The following is a 24,019-nucleotide window of genomic DNA, read 5'->3' as shown; positions in this document are numbered from 1 at the left end:
GGGAGGTTGTTGAAAGAGTGATGAGATGAGTCTGCTTGGGTCTTTTTCAATAAAATGCAAGCATGGGCTGATTCCAGTAATTCATGTTGCTGCTCTAGTCCACTTCAGATGCTAGCAGCATTTCACAGAAAGCAGTGGTTGCTGCTTCAGGAATGGGTTATGCTGGAGGTGAAGCAGTGTCTACTATGGTAAAAACATTCCAGGAACGGCGGGATTTCTTGGTTAAAAAGCTATAAAGAATTAGAGGGTGTCAAGATATCAGAGCCCCAGGTACCAGCTTGTATCTTTGACCCTTTTTGAGCTATCCTGCATTATTGAGATATCAGTAAACTTCTTTGGATTTGCAGGGTGCTTTCTAAGCTTCTACTATGGAACAGAAGCCAAAGGCTTTAATGTTATCAAGGATTCAGACTCTCTTTGCTGGTAACTCCTTGATCAAGCACAGGTAATGGTTAATGTAGCTTTATTTTTCTTTGATAATGACCACAATAATTGGGATTAGAGGGCTAGAACAAGCATCTAAGCCTTCCAATGCCCATTGCCCATTGCATACTTGCAATAGGGTCTGGTCTCTGGACTGTGTACCAACTCACCTAGAAGAATGCCCATACCACAAAAATCAATCTGCTTGAATGAACTGGTTGCTTAATTATATCTGACTAGTCAGCAGAATCCTGCATGTTATTGGGTCTCTATTTAGAAGATCGCTTGGTAGTTCCCTTAAAAATAAATCCTTTCTCTCTTATTGATTATTATGAATATTTGTCCTGTTGTTGATCTGGCTTCAAAATATGAACATGTACCAAAATCTCCAGTCATTAAAAATGGATTGGTGGTTGGATTTACAGGTTTCACTTGTACCTGGAGATGCATTTGGGGATGGCAGCTGCATCCGTATCTCATATGCAGCGGCCCTTGCTTCACTGCAAGCATCCTTGGAGAGGATCAAGATGGCTTTGGCTCTACTCAGGACGGTTGTTCCTGCTTGGTAAGGAAAAGTTTCTGAGAATTGGTTCTACAATATAATATTTTTAAATCAAGGGGCGCTGTTCTCTGCACCGCAGCGCAGGCTGCACCTAGGCACATGGGGGTGGGTGCAATGACCACCCTGCCCCTGAGTGGTAGGCCCATGTGCCGGGGCGCAGCCTGCGCTGCGGCACAATCTTGGGAGGACATGAGCTGAGAACTGTTCTTATTGAGCCATCACATCATTGTAATTTCTCTTCCATTTTAAGTGGGCATATTGTGATTATTGTAACTCAATCCATTGAAAGACGATCTAAAGCCTAGAATCTCCAGCCCTATTACTCTTAGCATTACACCAGCTCACACGATCTCAATATGATAGTGTCAATCCCATCCCCTTTTGTATATTTAATATGTACATATCCTTGTGACTGTATATACCATATACGTAGGTTTACAGAATAGGAAGTTAATACTGTATATATCATATCATTACAGATCATATACAATCAAGGAAAATAAAATCCCATTTTACCTACCTCATTCTTATCATGGTATCAGTTTAGGAAACGATCTATTTTTCACCATGACTGATTCTGCTCAAGAGACAGTAGCTTCTTCAATCCCTCCGGCTACGTTGCTGATCTCTTCTCCATATTTCTTACATTCGAATGATCAGCCGGGTGCATCACTTGTTACTCCACAATTAGATGGTGACAATTATCCGACATGGAACCGTTCCATGTTGATGGCTCTTGAAGCCAAGAACAAAATCAGTTTTATTGATGGCTCTCTTCCGATTCCGGCAACTTCATCTGCAGATTATGCTCACTGGGTTCGTTGCAACAGCATGGTCAAGTCCTGGCTTGTACACTCCACAATCCCTTCCATCTCCCATAGTATTCTATGGATTGACTCCGCACACGCCATATGGACTGACCTCCAAGATCGGTTCTCCCCAAAGAATGCACCGCGTATTTTTGAGATACGTCGTGCACTTTCCACTCATGTCCAAGGCAGTGATTCGATATCAGCATACTATACCATCGTCAAAGGTTATCGCGATGAACTGCTATCTTACCGTGCTCTTCCCAACTGTTCTTGTGGAGCTCTCAAAACGCTGCAAGATTTTCTGAATACCGATCACTTGCTTGACTTCCTTCAAGGCTTAAATGACAATTATGCGGCTGTGCGCAGCCAAATACTGCTGATGGACCCTTTGCCCACTGTCGCCAAGGCTTACTCACTGCTCTTGCAAGAAGAGCGCTAGCGTAGCATTCATGATGCACACCCTCTTCCACCCGATCAAGCAGCCATGATTGTATCTCGCCCATCTGCTGCATCACGTTCTGGTTCTGGCTCCTCATCCAAACCAGTATATCATTGTTCCTTTTGTAATAAGGAAGGCCACTTTGACTCCAGATGCTTCAAAAAGCATGGGTTTCCAGACTGGTGGAAACCTCGATCAAATAATCCAAAGGCTGGTTCGATTGCAGCAAGTTCTACAGGAAGCTCTGCACCTTTGTGTGCTCCAAGCACCCGGCCCATTGCTGCCACTGCCAATGCATTGGTTCCTTCTTTGACAGCCGATCAACTTAAACAACTGCTGGCTCTCCTTCCTCCTGGTGACCACCCATTAGTGAACTTAGCAGGTATTTCATCCCCTTTTTGTTTCAATTCGGTCCAATCTTGGATAGTGGATTCGGGTGCCACAGACCACATGGTCTTTGACCCCTCTTTATTCTCATCTATTCACAACACTAACACTCATACTCCTGTCCTATTACCCAATGGTTCTAATGTCACAGTTACCCATGTTGGTGATGTTTCCTTGCTTCCTACTATTACTCTCAATTCGGTTCTTTATGTTCCAGATTTTCAATTTAATTTAATTTCCATTCGCAAGCTTACGATTGATTCTAATTGCGTGGTCACCTTTTCCTTTGACTCTTGTCTTATACAGGACCATCAATCGAAGACGACTTTAGCGATGGGTAAGCGGCATGGTGGTTTATATTTTTTGGAAGCGGTTCCTTCTTCTCCTTTTGTTTCTGTTGCGTCCCCAGGAGCCCATTTCGACCTTTAGCATTGGCGAATGGGTCACCCTGGGTTAGCATCTCATCCTCGCATCCGTACTATTGATTCTAATATTTTATTTTCAGATAATTGCACTTGTACTGTTTGCCCCCTGGCTAAGCAAACTCGGTTGTCTTTTCCTTCTAGTTCAATAAAGACCGCTTCTTGCTTTGAAATGGTGCATTTAGATGTATGGGGACCGTTTCGTATCAAATCTTCATCAGGTGCCCCTTTTTTGTTACTATTGTAGATGATTTTTCACGAAGCACTTGGGTGTATTTAATGCAATCCAAATCCGAAGTAAACTCTCTTTTACTTCATTTTTTCGCTATGGTACACACACAATTTAAATCCACCATTCGATGCATTCGTTCCGATAATGGTACGGAGTTTTTCAACAACCAAGTTTCCGCATACTTACACTCTTTGGGCGTTCTTCATCAGTCCAGTTGCGTTGACACCCCTCAACAAAATGGGGTCGTCGAACGTAAGCACCGACATCTCCTTACTGTGGCCCGTGCATTACGTTTTCAGTCAAACTTACCTCTTGAGTTTTGGGGTGATTGTCTTTTGACTACCGCCTACTTAATAAACCGGTTACCCTCCAAGGTAATTCATGGCAAAACTCCCTTTGAGGTACTTCATGGCCGACCCCTAGTCCTCACCCACTTGCGTGTGTTTGGCTGTTTGATCTTTGGTCGCCCCACTTCTATCCTTCACAAGTTTGACAAACGGGCATCCCTCGGGGTTTTTTTGGGTTATCCTCATGGCCAAAAGGGCTTTAGGATTTTTGATCTCCCCACTAAACGTATCTACATCACCCGCGATGTCATCTTTCATGAAACGATATTTCCCTATTCACTTCACCCTAACCCAACTCTCCCCGATTCCCTTGTCCTTCCTTTACCCATCAGTGACACCATTGAACCCATCATTAACACCACTGAGCCCATGGTGCCACCTTCTTCTACCACATAACCATCACCTACTCCTCACCTAGATCCGCCACCTTCTTCCCCTCCCTAGCCGCCACCATTGCGTCCTCAACGCACACGCAATCTGTCGCTTCGTCTCAAAGATTACCATTGCACGCTACCCTCGTCTCAAGTATCGTCAACGGCTGTTGGTTTAGGTACCATGTATCCTATGGCTAATTTTCTATCATATGATCATTTTCATCCAGCGCATTTAGCTTTTCTCACATCTTTATCTAGTTCCTCAGAACCAACTACCTTTACCGAGGCTGTGAAGCACCAGGTATGGAGGGATGCCATTCAAGCTGAGATCCATGCTTTAACACTCAATGATACTTGGACAATTGTTGCCCTTCCTCAGGGAAAGTCTCCTATTGGCTCCAAATGGGTCTACAAAATCAAATGTGCATCTGATGGCTCTATTGAGCGTTACAAGGCCCATTTGGTCGCAAAAGGCTATAATCAGGTGGAGGGTATCGATTATCACGATACATTTGCCTCAGTTGCCAAGTTAGTCACCGTCCGGTTGATCCTTGCAGTTGCCACCATCCATGGCTGGCCTTTACATCAGATGGACGTGAATAATGCGTTTCTCCACGGTGATCTCAATGAGGAGGTGTACATGAATCCTCCCCCTGGATATCGGCGCAAGGGGGAGACTTGGGTTTGTCGTCTCAAGAAGTCCCTATATGGTCTCAAGCAAGCATCACGCCAATGGTATTCCAAGTTCTCTACTTCCTTGTGCCATTATGGGTTTCGAAATACCGAGGCAGACCATTCCTTGTTTTACATGCATCGCGGGCGACACTCTATTTTTGTGATTTTATATGTTGATGCCATTGTCATTACGGGATCCGATGATGGCTTGATTAATTCAGTCAAGGCTATGCTACACTAGGAATTTCACATTAAAGACCTCGGTCCTTTGAAATATTTTCTTGGCATTGAAGTGGCACGATCTCAAAATGGCCTCTCTTTATGTCAACGGAAATATGTTCTCGATATTTTGAATGACTGTGGTTTGAGTGGAGCTCGACCCTTAGACACTCCTATGGAACAGAACTTGAAACTCACTGATACTTTTGGGGTTTTACTATCGGATCCATCCTCATATAGGTGCTTGGTTGGGCGCTTGATTTATTTGACGGTGACTCGACCCGATATATCTTATACCGTCAACATATTGAGCCAATTCATGCATCAGCCCCGCCGGCCTCATCTTGATGCCGCCCATCGGCTCTTACGTTATCTCAAGGGTACAGTTGCGCGCATATTGTGACTCTGATTGGGCGAGTTGCCCCATGACTCGCCGTTCCACCACTGGATACTACATTTTTCTTGGCAATTGTCCGATCTCATGGAAAACAAAAAAGCAACATACAGTTTCTCGATCCTCTGCTGAGGCCGAATATTGTGCCATGGCTGTCGCCACCTGCGAAGTCACATGGCTGTCTTACCTACTTCATGATATTGGGCTTCGCCGCACCGGTCCAATTCCCTTATTTTGTGACAACCAGGCGGCACTCCATATTGCAGCAAATCCGATTTTTCATGAATGGACCAAGCACATTGAAATAGACTGCCATCTCGTTCGTGAAAAGATGCATCAAGGTCTCATCAGTCCAGCTAAGTTCCCACGGCCTCCCAAGTTGCAGATTTGTTTACTAAGCCCTTGGGCCGTGATCAGTATCTTCTCCTCATGTCCAAGTTGGGCGTTCGCAATCTCCACACTCCAACTTGAGGGGGAGTCTTAGCATTACACCAGCTCACACGATCTCAATATGATAGTGTCAATCCCATCCCCTTTTGTATGTTTAGTATGTACATATCCTTGTGACTGTATATACCATATACGTAGGTTTACAGAATAAGAAGTTAATACTATATATATCATACCATTACAGATCATATACAATCAAGGAAAATAAAATCCCATATTACCGACCTCATTCTTATCACCCACCCCTATTGTAAGATCAAACTCTGAAACAGTTCTGGTTGTCTCTCCTACCGCCAGATACAACTTGCAGAAATTTTTTGCTTCAACCTTTTAGCTTTTGGGATTGTTATTGTGTTGGTTTAATAGAGTTGGGGAATCCAAACCTGCCTTAAATTTTCCTGCTATTTGAAGCCCTGTTTGAGGTGCCAGATCGATCTCAAGAAGCATCATTACTGCTAGCTTCATGGTTTTATCGTGAGGTTTAAGGTTGAAGATGAAGAGTTATTGAAATTACCAATACAGACAGATTCCACCATGAGAGAAGCTTAAGCTAAAGCTAGGGTTTCACTGAAACCAGAAAATGAGAGACAATCAATCAATCCATGAGGAAGAGAGTTGATCGATTTTGGGGCTTTTAGATCCAAGGGTAAAATTGTAACTCTACCCATGGCCAAGGGTAGTTTGGAGATTTAAATAAAATTAACTTGCTGACTTCATCACTTAACAACATAAAACTAACGGTGAGGACTAACTTGTAATATAGTCCTCTAAGAGGGAGACGGATGTGTATTTTCAAATAAGAGGGGGTGAATTGAGTATGAGAAGATTTTAAGGGGGTGTCATGTAATTTACCCTTATAAAAAAAAAAAAAAATTAATCGGATAGACAGTTAGATATTTTATGACCGTCGGATTGCTAAACGAATCGGATAATAATTGGTCGAATAGTGGGATTATCATTTTCGTATCCGATTAGTTTTCGGACGGATTCGGATTCTCTTAAATGGATATGAACGCGGATCGAATAGGATTTTCGAATATCCGTTGACATCCTTATCCATTGGGCGGATAACATGGATAAAGCTTAATCATGATTTTTACTAACCGACAACGATCATTTCTCATTTCTAGCTTATGATTATTAGTCCCTTGATATATGAGGTCATTGTCGTTGTATTTACACAAGTATGAGTTTTGGAATACCGACGGTTGATGTCTGCCTAACTATATATCGGTGTGTTAGATCATAGTGTTTGTTTGTAAAGAGATGCTCGACAAGGAATCCATTTCTCTGAGGGAGAATATCAAAGAAAGAGTATATGTACTTGATTTGACGAAATCATATCTGATGGCACATTTTGTAAATAGTTTACAAAAGGTTTTTGAAATATCTTTTGGTTAGTAGTAATATTCATTTTATAAAACGTTTTGGAAACATATTAATAGTCCAATCCGCGGTTCTGATTCTGGATATAGATTTACAATGGACTGCAATGGTGACAGTAATTATATCCATGCTCTAAGGTCCATTATGTGATATTATTAAGTTGAAGGACTTAAGCATAATTAACTACTGCTTTGGAAGATATAAAATAAAAAATATTGACCAACAAATACCCCTTAGCTATATATAACTAGGGCTGCAACAGGGTCGGGTTGGGTCGGGCTTTATAGAACCCTAGCCCAACCCTAAGTCCCCTTACCTGGGCCCAGGCCCGACCCGACTCTGACTCAGGGTTAGAAAAATCAAACCCTGACCCGCCCTCAGGGTCGGGCTGGGCCGACCCTAATTGGCCCTGATCATGGGGAGGGGAAAAGAAATGCATGGGCTGGAATGGGCCGGGAAAAACATTATCAATTTTACATAAAATAATAATATAATAAAATATATTATAACATTTATTGCCTTCATATATAATATATTATATAAAAAAATGTGGGTGAAATTTAAAATTTATAATGTATAAATTGTATCAATATATATTTTATAGTATAACTTAAATCAGGGTCGGGCCGGGCCGGGCCAACCTTAGCTCGAGGCCTCAAACCCTAACCCAACCCGACCCTAACTCAGTGCCAGAAATTTCCAGCCCTGACCCGCCCTCAGGGCCAAATATCTCAGCCCAGGCCCTGTTCGGGCTCAGGGCGGGCCAGGGCAGGTTCGGGCCGACAGGGCCAAACTTGCACCCCTAGATATAACTTAATTTGATATCTAAGAAGATGCAAATTATTTTTCAGACAGCAAATTGGCCCTTATTCTGATGAGAATGGATCATCTGCACATACCAAAAGGTGAACTTACATTTCTGAGCCAATCACATTTTAATTTTGTTTTCATAAAAACCCCTCCTCCCTTTACAAATGGAAAAAATAGGATAGATGGTTGGCTCTCACATGTACGTTCACCTATTGGTACGTGCAGAGAAACCGAACTCTATTCTGATGCCCTTTCATAAATATTCTCGTTATGTTAGGATTTTCAAGTTATTATCATTAGAGTCATTCCATTTTGCTCTTGTTTACAATATAATCTATCATGATAAATTGATAATCAAATGTGGAAAACCCTAAATATCAGTTGCCTTAGCTTGCAACAACATCTTATTTCCACCATTGATAAGGAACTAGAATAAACAGTGCAGTAGCAATAAATGCTCGGTACTTCCATAATCTCATCATCTTTTTTTTATCCCTCCCCAGAACAGAAGGAGCGGATCTTTGATCTTTGATTAGTATCCCCTTTCCTTGGATTGGGACGCATACATCGAGAATCCAGTGTGCAATTCATTTTGATGAGATAGATAGATTGTCCCTAATTAGTCATATAGGTTACACAGAGTCTTGCAACATCATCTTATTTCCACCATTGATACAGTAAACACTGTAATTAAACTTACCGACACAGAATAAAAATCTTTTACACACATAAAAGCCCTCTCTCAAAGAGAGACCATCACTGGATCCTTGATATTTGGAAGGCATGCTTGAACAGCTTCACCAACAGTAAGGAAGACCTGTTCTCCAATCTTCTCCATAAACTGGGCCAACTTTAACTTGTGAATAACTTGGGTCCTGGCCATGGCTAACTAAACAATGGAACTAGATGAGTTAGTGTGAATAACAAGTCAAAAAAATGTCATCTATTATTATATGATCTTTAATTAAAACAAAAAGGATCACCCAAAACTTACCTCTATACCATGGGAAGCAAGCTTCTTATGCAGTTCTTCTAATGCATGGATTCCTGAAGTGTCAATGTCCATCAAGTCTGGCATAGAACCCAAACCAGTCAATCAGAGAGATTGAATCATTTCTTAAGAACATTAAAGTTTAAGGATTGAAATAGGTACTGGGTATAGATGTTTACTGGACAAATCTAGGATTAATACTTGAATCCTTCCTTTATCAATTGCTTTTGCTTCCTTCCCTTTTCCTTCTTCCTCCATTGCCCACTTCATTGTAATTTGTCTTCCATCTTAAGTGGGCATATTGTGATTATTGTCACTCAATCCATTGAAAGACGATCTAAAGCCTAGAATCTCCAGCCCTATTACCCACCCCTATTGTAAGATCAAACTCTGAAACAGTTCTGGTTGTCTCTCCTACCGCCAGATACAACTTGCAGAAATTTTTTGCTTCAACCTTTTAGCTTCTGGGAATGTTATTGTGTTGGTTTAATAGAGTTGGGGAATCCAAACCTGCCTTAATTTTTCCTGCTATTTGAAGGCCTGTTTGAGGTGCCAGATCGATCTCAAGAAGCAGCATTACTGCTAGCTTCATGGTTTTATCGTGAGGTTTAGGTTGAAGATGAAGAGTTACTGAAATTACCAATAAGGACAGATTCTGCCATGAGAGAAGCTTAAGCTAAAGCTAGGGTTTCACTGAAACCAGAAAATAAGAGAATCAATCAATCAATCCATGAGGAATAGAGTTGATCGATTTTGGGACTTTAGATCAAGGGTAAAATTGTAACTCTACCCATGGCCAAGGGTAGTTTAAGGATTTAAATAAAATTAACTTGCTGACTTCATCACTGAACAACATAAAACTAACGGTGATGATTAACTTGTAATATAGTCCTCTAAGAGAGGGAGACGGATGTGTATTTTCAAATAAGAGGGGGTGAATTGAGTATGGGAAGATTTTAAGGGGGTGTCATGTAATTTACCCTTATAAAAATAAATAAAATTAATCAGATAGACGGTTAGATATTTTATGACCGTCGGATTGCTAAACGAACCGGATAATAATTGGTCGAATAGTGGGATAATCATTTTCGTATCCGATTAGTTTTTGGACGGATTCGGATTCTCTTAAATGGATACGAACGTGGATCGAATAGGATTTTTGAATTTCCGTTGACATCCTTATCCATTGGGTGGACAACATGGATAAAGCTTAATCATGATTTTTACTGACTGACAACGATCATTTCTCATTTCTAGCTTATGATTATTAGTCCCTTGATATATGAGGTCATTGTCGTTGTATTTACACAAGTATGAGTTTTGGAATACCGACGATTGATGTCTGCCTAACTAGATATCGGTGTGTTAGATCATAGTGTTTGTTTGTAAAGAGATGCTTGATAGGAAATCCATTTCTCCGAGGGAGAATATCAAAGAAAGAGTATATGCACTTGATTTGACGAAATCATATCTGATGGCACATTTTGTAAATAGTTTACAAAAGGTTTTTGAAATATATTTTCGTTAGTAATAATATTCATTTTATAAAACGTTTTGGAAACATATTAATAGTCCAATCCGCGGTTCTGATTCTGGATATAGATTTACAATGGACTGCAATGGTGACAGTAATTATATCCATGCTCTAAGGTCCATTATGTGATATTATTAAGTTGGGGGACTTAAGCATAATTAACTACTGCTTTGGAAGATATAAAATAAAAAATATTAACCAATAAACACCCCTTAGCTAGATATAACTTAATTTGATATCTAAGAAGATGCAAATTATTTTTTAGACAGCAAATTGGCCCTTATTCTGATGAGAATGGATCATCTGCACGTACCAAAAGGTGAACGTACATCTCTGAGCCAATCACATTTTAATTTTGTTTTCATAAAAACCCCTCCTCCCGTTGTAAATGGCAAAAATAGGACAGATGGTTGGCTCTCACATGTACGTTCACCTGTTGGTACGTGTAGGGAAACCGAACTCTATTCTGATGCCCTTTCATAAATATTCTCGTGATGTTAGGATTTTCAAGTTATGTTTTTTTGAGTGAATAAATATGTATTACCTTACCCCAGGGGGGGGGGCAGGGAAAAGAAAGAATATACAAGGGGAAGAAGGGGGGGGGGAACAAGCAACCTACGCAGTGGTGGTAAGAAAAAGGGAGGGCAGATCAAGGCCTCAGTACATGGCAATGTGCCTATTCCTAGGAGTATCCCTGACAGCACACAGAAGAGCACGACTGAGCTTGGAAGAGACTTCAAAGGAGATGGCTTTCCAAATCAGATCAAAGGATCGAGAGTTGGAAGTCCATCTCCTAAGATTACGCTCCATCCAAATGTGGTGGATAGCAGCTCCAAAGATCAGCTTACCAATGGTGTCACAAATCGAGGACCCCGAGATGGACTTAGCCACCCAAACCCATTCTCGATCAAAAGGAAGGGGTCTCCTGTTACGGTGCCAGATGGAGGAGAGTGCTTTTTTCCAAATGGTGGAGGTAAAAGGGTAGTCGAAGAAGAGGTGGGGGATATCTTTAAGACCGTTCCAGCAAAGGTATTATCATTAGAGTCTTTCCATTTTGGTCTTGTTTACAGTATAATCTATCATGATAAATTGATAATCAAATGTGGAAAACCCTAAATATCAGTTGCCTTGGCTTGCAACAACATCTTATTTCCACCATTGATAAGGAACTAGAATAAACAGTGCAGTAGCAATAAATGCTCGGTACTTCCATAATCTCATCATCTTTTCTTTTTTTTTTTCATTCTATATCCCTCCCCAGAACAGAAGGAGCGGATCTTTGATCTTTGATTAGTATCCCTTTTCCTTGGATTGGGACGCATACATCGAGAATCCAGTGTGCAATTCATTTTGATGAGATAGATAGATTGTCCCCAATTAGTCATATAGGTTACACAGAATCTTGCAACAACATCTTATTTCCACCATTGATACATTAAACACTGTAATTAAACTTACCCACACAGAATAAAAAGCTTTTACACACATAAAAGCCCTCTCTCAAAGAGTGACCATCACTGGATCCTTGATATTTGGAAGGCATGCTTGAACAGCTTCACCAACAGTAAGGAAGACCTGTTCTCCAATCTTCTCCACAAACTGGGCCAACTTTAACTTGTGAATAACTTGGGTCCAAGGGTTGGCCATGGCTAACTAAACAATGGAACTAGATGAGTTAGTGTGAATAACAAGTCAAAAAAATGTCATCTATTATTATATGATCTTTAATTAAAACAAAAAGGATCACCCAAAACTTACCTCTATACCATGGGAAGCAAGCTTCTTATGCAGTTCTTCTAATGCATGGATTCCTGAAGTGTCAATGTTCATCAAGTCTGGCATAGAACCCAAACCAGTCAATCAGAGAGATTGAATCATTTCTTAAGAACATTAAAGTTTAAGGATTGAAATAGGTACTGGGTATAGATGTTTACTGGACAAATCTAGGATTAATACTTGAATCCTTCCTTTTTCATTTGCTTTTGTTTCCTTCCCTTTTCCTTCTTCCTCCATTGCCCACTTCATTATCCTAAGCCAAATAAGTAAACAAGAAGTTATGGAACTAATTTTAATGAACTCTCTCTCTCTCTCTCTCTCTCACACACACACACACACACACCACCCCCTACCTTTCTCTCACATAATTGGCATTTGCAAAACAGAGAAGAGATGACTGTATGCGGACTATAAGGATGCCAGGATTCTTAACAGCATTAGGATATTGACTAATGCTGCAGAAGATATCGGTACTTGGGAGCCTTCCAAGGACTTCTGTGCGAGGTCGAATTGTGTACAGTAGGATCCTCCCAAATGAGATGGTTACCTGCAATTTCTAACTAATGAACAAAGTGATAATCCAGAATAAACAATATCTAATCACTGCCCATGGCTTTCATGTGAGTTCTAAGGCAAAGTATAATCAATTTCATTTCAAATAGTTTCTCCACACCTCACAAAATAATTAAAGGAAAATTGATAACACATTACCGCAGCTAAAAGACCAATCTCCACTGATGCAAACAACACCCCAAAGAATGCTCCTAGACAAGCAAGGAAGTCTAGTTTATCAACCTTCCAAATGTGGTAAGCTTCATTGATGTCAATTAGTCCTGGAAGTGCAGATAGAATAACCGATGCAAGGATTGAAATTGGAGTGAAGTATAGAAGCCCAGTGAACAGCTCTAATGATATAAGCACCATTACAGCCATGATGAGATTTGAGACCACTGTTTGACAGCCCGACATAAAATTAACCGCTGAGCGTGAGAAAGAACCTGCATAATTTACCCAGACAAATCAATTTGCTATTCCCTCTCATCATGTACTATAGAACAAATCTGGGAATTCATTACTTTTGAGATCAGAAATAGACTTCTACTCATTCGTTCTGTAAGGTCCAAATGCTTCAAGAAATAAACATCTAGCCTCATGTTGGGACCTACCTCTAATTTCTCCACCTACCCCAGCTTCTTGATGTATCATCCTTTTTTTTCATTGTCTCCCCCCCCCCCCCCCCACTCCCCTTGGCTTTTGATGTATCATAATTTGGTTATCTGTTTTTGGTCTTTTGTTTGGGGCCCTCCCTTTTAAGCTTCGTGTTGTTCTTTGCTCTTTTGCCTAAATATATTTTCCATTCACCCAAGTGTATATATTCATCCTAGGCTGATTAACATAATGTGTTGAAATCCCACATATTGGAATCTCCAAGTCCTTGGCTATCTTCATATGTTCGAGGATCAAATCCAAAGCCTAGACTGTGAGGATTCAACAAAATGGATGATGTAAAATCTTACTCATAATTGCTTCTCCTGATGTAATCTTTGAAAAAATTGAGCTAGGAACTCACCAGTTGCCACGTAACATGAACTTAAAGAACCCACAATATTCATGACGCCCATTGCTAACATTTCCTTATTCCCGTCAAGGTGGTAACCTTTTGTGGCTGCAAATGATCGGCTGATAGCTGTTGCTTCCTGGAAGGAAAAGACGTGATATGGTTAAGGAAGTTAAATCTTGTTAGGTCGTCACTAATTTAGGAGTGATGAAAAATTAGAGCAGCACCATGAGAGCAATGATGGCAGAGATGAATCCAAATTTTGCTGCTTCTCCAACATGTGGTCCATTGAATATTAACTGTGGAGCTGAATTTAGATTCAACCCTCCTTTGATGTGTTTCACTATTTGAACTCCATTCTTATCAGCTCTTGTTAGGAAAACTATTAGAGTTGATAGAATAACAGCTATGAGAGGAGCAATGGCAGGTAGCCAGAAGATTTTCCTGTTCCTTCTACCCTGGCAATTATCAGAGATGAATCCCAAACATCAGTAAACAAACCTGGATAGATATACAAGACAATTGATGATGAAGCATATCAAGTTTAGTTTATAGTTACCAGAAACCTTGTGATCAAGATGAAAATCAGGAATGAGCACCCAAGGAGAAAGCTAAGAGGGCTCCACTGCTGTGAAGACACAAAAGATACTGTTGAGGTATAGGAAACAGTGAGTTAACATGAAAAGGTAAGTTCCTTAGCTGCTCAGAAAACTGAATATGACCTTTAGATGTCACAAAACAAAAAACAGAGTACAGGATTAGTTAATGTTATTCTTACTGCATGATGGATTGATCTCCAAACTGCCTCTAAGACAGAGATGACATCAGTTTTGTTAGTAAAGTGAGTGATTCCAAGTAGACCCTTCAACTGTTGCATGCATATGAGGATTGCTGCACCCCCAGTGAAACCAACAACGGCTGCATGTGATAGGAAATCCACAAGAAAACCCAACCTATAGAAAGCAAAATGGACAAACATGTTATCTTAATGAAGTTAAGTATAATCAGTGGAGAGAACAACAATTAGTCACTTGAACAAGAAGACCAACCTGAACAGTCCAAATGTAGCTTGAAAGGTACCAGCAAAGAAGGTTGTGGTGAAAACAATTCTTCTATAAGTAATGGGATCAGCCACAGGATCTACTACTTTCTGAATCATGGAAGACAATAGGAGAGAAACCACTGCCACTGGTCCGATGGCTATCTCACTTGAATTCCCCATTAAACCATAGATCAGAGGTGGCACAAGACTTGTGTCTAATCAAAACATACCCATGTCACTTCATCAATTGTCTATGTAAAATCAAATTACCTTTCAAAAATTGTCTTTTTTGTTTTTGGGAGGGGGACCAAATTAAAGTTCACCAGGGCTGGCCATCTTGATAAACTTATCAGGATGGCTCACCAATTTATATATTTTGTATTTTTTAGCTGTTTGTGAATGTCATGCACCCTTCAGATTTTCAGAGCTGTATGCCTTTATTTTACCACTTTAGTGAATTTTGTTTGGCTGAACTTGACACATAGGCCGAGGACTTTGAGGTCTAACTGTCCACAAAATTTGAACTTCATACAATTTGTCATGTGACAGAAACTTAGGTTGTCCTGTCAAACTTATCAGACGCCTATCCTAGGTAACTCAGGTCAGGATAAAAATATTTTTCTACTTCGTGTATGGTATACAAGGTCTGAGATTTAGCTAGTTCATTTCCGCTGCACATACGATTAGCGGCAGACACATGTCCCACCCACTACTCTTTAGGGCACAAAAGAGGCATGTTCTGCAGCTGAGCATAAGTGCAGCGGAGCCACCCTCAGATTTGGCTGAAAAAGCTAAGCCTGAGGCTGGCCCATTTATTAATGGGCCTTGACGACAAGCCAAGAATGTGCACAGATCTATGGAATTTCAACTAATCTATATTAGTCCCGGACACAAATAGTGGGATGCTTTATTTAATAAGATATAATGAGTCTACAGAAGGAAAGAGTAATTCTAATTTGGGAAAGCAAAAAATAAATATTCTTTCAGGCTAAAGGAAATTCATCTACAGAGAAAACATATGAATTTTCTTCTTTGGCAAAACTGAAGATGTGAGATTCACTGTAGCATTTAGTATACTACATTAAGGACCCCCTCCTCCCCATAAAAAAATACATGTAGGACCTTTGAATGATGAATGCTTTAAAAGACAAAGGAAAACCAAAAAAGGGTTTATGGAAGATATAACCCTAAAATAGAGTGTAATCTTTGGTATGGGATTTGAGATAAGGCTTTGTTTAGTTCAGTTTAGTAGAAATCAAATCTAAAACTTTACTTTTATGACAGTTATTGTTCCTCAAGGTTAGCTGTAGTAAATATTCTGTATCTTGTATTCACTTAGGAAGGTATTAAATACAAAAGAATAAACCTTTACAAGGGAAAGACAAACAAGGTAAGGAAATATACACAAAATATTTACTACAGATAACAAAGAACAACAATAGTATCTTGACCATAGGTACAAGTGATCAAGATACCTTACCAAAAAAAGAGGAGAAAAAAAAGATGAATTTACAGGACCCTTGTCCATTTTGCTATTTCTTGTACAAAAACCAGTAAATTGTGTAAAAACCACAAAAGAAAGCTACTTACAGAGCCCATATTGAGGATCAAGCTTTGCTAAACTTGCATACCCAATACTCTGCAAAGTATTTAAAACATATTACAGAGGAAAAGAAAGCTAACTTTAAGATGGAGAGCTGTTCTTATAATCAACTAATTGTGTTCACCTGTGGAATGCTAAGGCTAGCAAGAGTTAAACCAGCCATCAAATCGCTCTTAAACTTCCAACACTTGTACTTACGACCCCAACTCAGGATTGGAAAAAGGCCTTCGAAGAATAAGACCACAGACCGAGGTTGTAGTTTAGCTCTGAAAGATGAAGATGACTCGTCCATAAGCTCATGCCACAGACTGGGAGGCTCAGGTATATCTAGCACTGATCGAGTCTTGTCCACATGACTGCCGTGCTCAATGTCGAGCGGCTGATCAACCTCAGGGCTTGCATTGTCCCATGAACCCATGATTTGTTGAAGTGTTTGGAGGAACACAGAGGATAGAGCTAGCAAGCTAGCTCACCCACTCCTTAGTTCTCAGTTCTCAGTTCTCACTGTCCCTCCTCTCACAGACACACACACACACACAAACACAAACCAAGCACCAAGTATTGCTGAAAAGTTGATTTTGTGAGTACAAGGAGAGGCCATGAGAAGACTTTATAAAGGGTACAAAGCAAAGTAGCCAAAGTAACAGATCCTAGTCATTCCATATGTTCTAAAATCCAAAGTCCCAAAAAATATTTGAACTTAATGCGTCATAGCTAAGAGTGGAGAGATTTTTACCAAAAAAAACAAAAGAGTGGAGAGATTCTTTATATTGTGGAGATAACTTAATGATAGATGAGAGCTGCAAGTGGTGTAGATCACTGGCTATATCACTCAACTGCATTGACAAGTGTACAAGATCTGCACTTTAATCTTTTGTTTTTTCCTCATTCTTTTCTATCAATTCATTTATTGGTCAAATTTCCCTCTAGTGGAGCTGACTTAAGACTTGCTTCTAATGGCCCAAATTATTAGAAGATATTCTTCTTCTTCAAGCTGTCGATTCCCTTGACTGTACATTCTATTTTTATCTTCATCTCTTTGCTATGGATAAGATTGTAATTAAATAGGAAGATTGTAATTGATCCAATTAAGATCAATCACTTTATGTTAAGGAGATTGTGTCTCCCTCCTCATGTATATAAATACCATACGATATGATCAATAATATCATCCAATTATTCACCAATTTACATGGTATTAGAGCCCGCGCCCTCCGCTTTAATGCTAGTCTTCCTAAATGTTTTTGGGGGTGATTGCCTTCTTACGTTTGCTTATTTAATTAACAGGCTTCCCACCCCTGTTTTTGCCGGTATCACTCCTTATCAAGCTTTACTCAACCGTTCACCACAATATGATCACATTAGGTTGTTTGGTTGCCTATGTTTTGCCTCCACCAGTCATTTGCACCATGACAAATTTGGTGCACGTGCACGGCGGTGCATTTTCTTTGGCTATCCTCCAAACCAAAAGGGGTACCGTTTATTCGATATCACTAACCAACAGTATTTCTTCAGCCGTGACGTCATTTTTCATGAAACCATCTTCCCTTATGCTACTTCTATTCCCCCATCTGACCCCACCGATTCTAATGTCGTCCTACCCCTTCCCATCCCTGATTCCTCATCCCACGAAGCTCTATTGCCCACGGCTTATGCCCCACCCCTATCCCCTCCCACGACTGTTATACCCAATCCTACCCCACCTACAGAGTGCTCTCCATCACCTCCTCTTGCTCTTTCCATACCCTCTACTACCGTGGTGCCACCACGCCCTCCCTCCACACACCCACGCCTACCTCCTACCCACTTAAAAGACTACTACTGTGGTCATGTGCCCCCATCCTCGGCATGCGCATCATCTCCATCAGGTTCTCTCTATCCCCTCTCTAATTTTTTATCTTATCAACCTTTTTCCATTGCCCATCGTTCATTTCTTTGTTCTATTTCTAATGACTAGGAACCGACTTCCTTCACCATGGCCAACAAAGATCCAAAGTGGAAAGAGGCAATGGCAGCTGAAGTAAAGGCTTTAGAACACAACAAAACCTGGACCATCACCACTTTACCCCCTGGTAAGAAACCAATTGGATGCAAATGGGTTTATAAGATCAAGCGCCGTTCGAACGGATCTATTGAGCGCTACAAGGCGCGCCTTGTCGTCAAGGGTTTCACGCAGACCGAAGGACTTGATTATAATGAAACATTTGCCCCTGTAGCCAAACACGTCACCTTGCGATGCCTTCTCTCAATTGCGGCTGTCCATAATTGGCCGTTACACCAAATTGACATCAACAACGCCTTCCTGCATGGTGATTTGGCCGAAGAAGTTTACATGAATATTCCCCCAGGTTTTGCCAAACAGGGGGAGCATCGGGTTTGCCGCCTGCGCAAGTCCTTGTATGGGCTCAAACAGGCATCGCGGAATTGGTTTGAGAAGTTATCTGTTGCTCTTACTCAGGTTGGTTACACACAGTCAAAGGCCGATTACTCCTTATTTACCCATTGTAGCTCCGCCTCCTTCATGGCTCTACTTGTTTATGTCGACGACATTATCATCACTGGCAATGACCCTGTCTCCATCACATTGTTAAAGAAGTATCTCCATTCCAAATTTCAAATTAAGGATCTTGGACCTCTGAAAATTTTTTTTGGAATCGAGGTCTCCCGGGCAAAACAAGGGATCCATCTTTCTCAAAGGAAGTACGCTCTTGACATTCTTGCTGATGTTGGTTTACTTGGCAGCAAACCATGTACTTTCCCAATGGATACCAACCTCAAGCTCACTCCGGACGATGGTACCTTACTCACAGACCCCGCCATTTATCATCGTCTTGTTGGAAGATTATTATATTTAACTGTAACTCGACCAAATATTACATATTCGGTTACGGTTTTCAGTCAGTTCATGAGCGCCCCACGCGACCTGCATTGGCAGGCGGCCCTGCGTGTTGTTCGCTACATCAAATCATGCCCTGGGACTGGCATTTTATTATCATCATCCAGCGACCTACGCCTCCAAGCTTATTGTGATGCCGATTGGGGTTCTTGCCCTACCACATGCCGCTCCATCACTGGATACTGTACATTCCTTGGAAACAGTCCGGTTTCTTGGAAGTCCAAGAAACAGCAAACGGTATCGCGTTCCTCTGCTAAGGCAGAATATCGTGCCATGGCATCGGCTTCTTGCGAGATCACTTGGCTCCAAGCTCTTCTTCGAGATCTCAACGTCCCTTCCCATCTGGCGACACTCTATTGTGATAACCAAGCGGCCTTGCACATTGCTTCTAATCCCGTGTTCCACGAGCGCACGAAGCATATCGAGATGGATTGTCATCTCCTAAGGGACAAAATCCAATCTGGCACTCTATCCACGGCACACGTCCCGTCCAAGTTGCAACTTGCCGATGTTCTCACAAAAGCTTTAGGTTATTCTGATTTCCAAGCTCTCACTCGCAAGTTGGTTTGTGACTTACACTCTCCAACTTGAGGGGGAGTATTAGAAGATATTGTTCTTCTCCAAGCTATCGATTCCCTTGACTGTACATTCTATTTTTATCCTCAGCTCTTTGCTGTAGATAAGATTGTAATTAAATAGGAAGATTGTAATTGATCCAATTAAGATCAATCACCTGCTGTTAAGGAGATTGTGTCTCCCTCCTCATGTATATAAATACCATACAATATGATCAATAATATCATCCAATTATTCACTAATTTACACAAATCAATCACAACCATACACATCACATATATTAAATATTAGAACTGTACAGCAGCTATGGAAAGAGGCCCCTTGCAACTGGTTTCAAATTGGAGTAGTTAGTAGGATATAAGGATATTACAATATATTGCTTAACATCTTGAACATAATTTTCCTATGTTTTTTTCTTCTTAAATAAATCTGTTTGCACTTCTTCCCTTGCTTTTATCTTGTTATATAAAGAAAGATTTCAAGGCCAATCTTAATCATATATATGGCAAACCCTGTATTATTAGAATCATTTCTTTGAATATTCAGTCCTTCTAACCACCTAATTATTGAAAACACTTCTCTCCATATACACTAAGGCTGTGTTTGGTATGCATTCTAGGCTCATCTCGCATTCTCGGACTATAAAAACAACTATATATTTTATCATCCAAGAATACGAAATCAACTTAGAATGCATACCAAACACTACCTAAGTCAAATAACTCAACCTCCTCACTTTCTATCATCCACATTGGTCAGAAATTTCCACTACTATTCCAAGGTCTAGCAAGCCTAATCTTACCACACAGTTAACTAAGAGAACAAGGAAAGCAAAATATCCATCACCCACCTTCCAACTCTCCTTTTTTTTTTAAAATAAAAATTTATTGAAGACTAAAAAGGAGGCAAACAAGCCTAAAGAGTAAGGACATATTAGAAAGCTAAAGGTAAAGCTAAAAAATAAAAAAATAAAAAAAAGGGGACTTCGTCCTAAAACATATTGGCGAAGGCAACAAGCCACTCGCTCACCCAAGAGACATGATAAAATAAGACTACGGGGGATCTGTGAGGCGCACCGAGGGGGTCCTTATCCTATTCGATCGTCGGGAGATCTCAGCAAATAAACCAGGCTGATCAAGATTCACACGGGCCAAAAGCGCCTCCTCCTCTCTGGCGCAAACTCTCCTCCTCTTTTTCTTTAAACAATTATTATTCCTGTCCTTTCTATACTATATTCCTTTTCCGACACCTCAAGGTATTTTGCTGAATGCAGGAGTAACCTCAAGAGTAAACAATTAATAAATCCACTTTCCCTCACACATTAATCTCCTTCCATAGTTGGCCTCCCACTCCACATAATGTTCTCCCTTTTCACTTTTCTAGTGTACTCCCACTCTATGAATCTATTGCAAAATATGGTCTTGATTCATTAATTAGCATGTGTACAAAATATGATAGAATGCATATTCTTTCCCCCTTTTATGTCCCACACACATCCTTTCATGTTTATACCTCACACAATTAGCTAAGGAGAAGAAAGAAGATAAGGAACAACTTCAATTATTAATTGGTTTCTTTTTCTTTCCTTCTCTTTATTGTTTGTATGTGTAATGAGTGTATGAATCCACTACTCATTTTTGCTTTTCCTTTAATGATATTTTTTAACTATTTTTAATTGCTTCATTAAGGAATAATAAAGAGTTTGTAATGGCATGTAACAATGATTATGTGATGTTTTGGTGGTCTTCCATTTGGAAACCAACTCCCTTTTTTCCTCTTAAAAATTGTATCAGTTCTCTAATTTCAATTTGAATTGGTAGAAAGCAACCATAACAATTGCTAGTGATGCTTACAATAGACCCCATATAACCTAGATTATAAAGGAGAGCTAGTTTGTAGAGAATTCAATGGGTGATCCCAGCACATATCTGGGTATCTAGAACAGTTCACCCACCATCCTAGGGTTCACAAATCACTCCTAGGATTTTAGTATGTTCCAAGAATACCCTTTTGATTTCCATTTCTCGGTGAATGGGAAGGTGGAGCAAAACTCAGTCCTATAAATATACAAAAAGCAAGAGTTGAAGGTTATAAAATGTAAAGTATGTTGAAAGATGTCTTTCATCCTAGTCATTAAATATGATTCTAACGTAATGGTTTTTTGGTGATATAGTGAAGCAGGTCAAAAATAACCTTTAAAATGTAGAAGAGTTTTATATCGAAATAAGAAAATAAGTACAAGATAATAAGGGTGGGTGAAGACTGTTTAACTTAAGGGGAAAAAAAAAGGATCACTTAACTCTGGATTACTTGGGGACTCACTCAAACCAAATGTGGAACTCATTCAACCACGAGAAGCTGGGGACTCACTTACCACAAGAGGTTGCATTGAACTCAAATTCTTCTTCTAATTTTTTTTTCTTCTATACTTCATAATACAAATATGGGAGAAAGAACGTTGCTTGGTCGAGTAAAAACTTGTAAATATTGCTGCAAGTAAGCCAAAAGACATAAATATTTATGCAATTGATCGATTTGAACTAAGGAACCAAACTCTACGGGTGTCATTGGGACAGTTTCGATTAATCAGGACTAGTTTTTATCAGTTTCACTTTTTTAGGGTCAGGACCAAAACCGTTCCGGTAAAGTGATAGTTCGGTCACAGTTTGTAATTGGTACAAATCAAAACACAATCAATTAAACCCAAAACAGAGTTTTGTTTAGCCCATATATTGGGCTGATACAAAATTTATCATAAAATTAGACAAAAAACATATGACAAAAGGTTTCGTGCACAGTCTTGTCCTCCCTCTCAGTCTCATATGAGCCTCGTCGAAATGACAAACCTTTTCTATTTATGCATCGTAATCCGTTCCCTCTCTCATGCGGCCATGCATGAAAACTTTCCCCAAAAAATATACATGAAAGAGTTTGAATAGCGAGTGAAAAACTTAACCAACGATAAATAAACCCCCATAATTAGTACCTAATCAATTCTAATTGGTTGATCGGTTTGATCTGGTTCCAATTCTAAAATATAAATCACTCTAATGGTTAGGACATGAGTTGACCCATTAATAATCGGCTCTGAATTTTAATTGCCCTTTGGGCCGGTTCCGATCCCAAATTGACACCCCTACCACACTCTAGAGCTAGTTTTTTTAACTAGGACACTAAATCATTGACCAATTTTTTCATCTAAACTGTCTATTTCCACTCAGAATTGGGATAGTACATAGTATTATTTAGAATACCGATGCACATGTATGGACATACATGGGATGTGTGCCAATACAAAATGAGTTAGATTTAGACATTGAAATTTGACTTGTAGCTAATCTAGACCATGTCCTCTATCCAAGGGTCGGAATAGACATATCATGTTCCCACGTGGTATAATAGATGTCTTGTGACATTCGAAAAATAATAGATCATTATGATAATAATAATTCACCCAAAAAGAAAACATAAAATTGAATGTCGTATATTTGTTTTGGGATTTTTGGAAACATCACCTTTCATTGTTACACGAAAAGCTACCCATAGCTACCCTACCAATTTCGTGAGGGAAAAAAAAAAAAAAAAACCAGAAAATGAAGTATAAACCCTATTAAGAAAATTTTTTGCTCCACAAGCTACAACGGTTTCCCAGAATCCATTCTTTGTTCAAAGACCCTTCACCAATTTGGAAACCTTTACTCATCAAAGAAAGCCAATATAGTCCTTGAGTCTATTCATGCTTAAGCTGCCCTCAGGTTTTAGTGAATGTTGATCTCTCTGGGCTTCTTGTATATGAGATATTGATCAGTTCATAGGTGCAGGAACATTAACCAAATTAATCTTCTCTAAGAACTTGAATGTTGAAAACTCAAAACCTTCATCAATCACAAATGTTTATAACATTTATAAGCAACATAACCCTGAATTAATGATATTAATGTATGATGTATTGAGTATGTAAAAATAAAATAAAGGACTAATTTAGAAAGGCCAAACAGATTTATTAAAAAAAAAAAATTTCTGAAAAATTCGCCTTTGAAACCTTGGTATTGCATGTTAGGTCTTTTGTGCTATTCTCGCATATTCTGCATGTGAGTGCATGAACATTACA

The 24,019-nt window shown here is 39.8% G+C and overlaps 3 protein-coding genes across 5 annotated transcripts in view; 2 read left to right on the top strand and 1 right to left on the bottom strand.

Moving 5' to 3' along the window:
• The window catches only part of LOC122655398, a 32,077-nt gene extending 31,073 nt beyond the window's left edge, over nt 1-1,004 (top strand). The window contains 4 exon segments of the mRNA XM_043849595.1: nt 99-224; nt 226-280; nt 348-445; nt 849-1,004. Of these exon segments, the coding sequence (XP_043705530.1) occupies nt 99-224; nt 226-280; nt 348-445; nt 849-992 (423 nt within the window). The 3' untranslated portion in view covers nt 993-1,004.
• LOC122654456 (low affinity sulfate transporter 3-like) overlaps nt 1-24,019 on the bottom strand; it is a 30,424-nt gene that overhangs the window by 5,283 nt on the left and 1,122 nt on the right. Inside the window, exons 1-13 of one of the 3 annotated variants that reach the window (XM_043848550.1) lie at nt 16,561-17,017; nt 16,424-16,472; nt 14,841-15,048; nt 14,570-14,744; nt 14,351-14,419; nt 14,019-14,249; nt 13,804-13,930; nt 12,945-13,231; nt 12,587-12,780; nt 12,392-12,486; nt 12,216-12,292; nt 12,033-12,110; nt 8,659-8,749 (exon numbers count right to left, since the gene is read on the bottom strand). In XM_043848550.1, the coding sequence (XP_043704485.1) occupies nt 8,675-8,749; nt 12,033-12,110; nt 12,216-12,292; nt 12,392-12,486; nt 12,587-12,780; nt 12,945-13,231; nt 13,804-13,930; nt 14,019-14,249; nt 14,351-14,419; nt 14,570-14,744; nt 14,841-15,048; nt 16,424-16,472; nt 16,561-16,854 (1,959 nt within the window). In that variant the 5' untranslated portion in view covers nt 16,855-17,017 and the 3' untranslated portion in view covers nt 8,659-8,674. Of the gene's footprint in view, nt 1-8,658; nt 8,750-11,941; nt 12,111-12,204; nt 12,293-12,391; nt 12,487-12,586; nt 12,781-12,944; nt 13,232-13,803; nt 13,931-14,018; nt 14,250-14,350; nt 14,420-14,569; nt 14,745-14,840; nt 15,049-16,423; nt 16,473-16,560; nt 17,018-18,097; nt 18,107-24,019 lie in introns of those variants that run through there. The other 2 variants (XM_043848549.1, XM_043848551.1) reach the window with 2 other exon arrangements.
• LOC122655397 lies at nt 1,553-2,236 on the top strand. The gene has a single exon (XM_043849594.1). It carries the CDS (start codon nt 1,553-1,555, stop codon nt 2,234-2,236), a length of 684 nt encoding a protein of 227 aa, XP_043705529.1.

This window comes from Telopea speciosissima, chromosome 3 (genome assembly GCF_018873765.1).
Source record: "Telopea speciosissima isolate NSW1024214 ecotype Mountain lineage chromosome 3, Tspe_v1, whole genome shotgun sequence".
In the NCBI taxonomy this organism is placed as follows: domain Eukaryota; kingdom Viridiplantae; phylum Streptophyta; class Magnoliopsida; order Proteales; family Proteaceae; genus Telopea; species Telopea speciosissima.
Note: the sequence above shows the minus strand (reverse complement) of the source record. Positions and strands in the feature narration are given on the sequence as shown.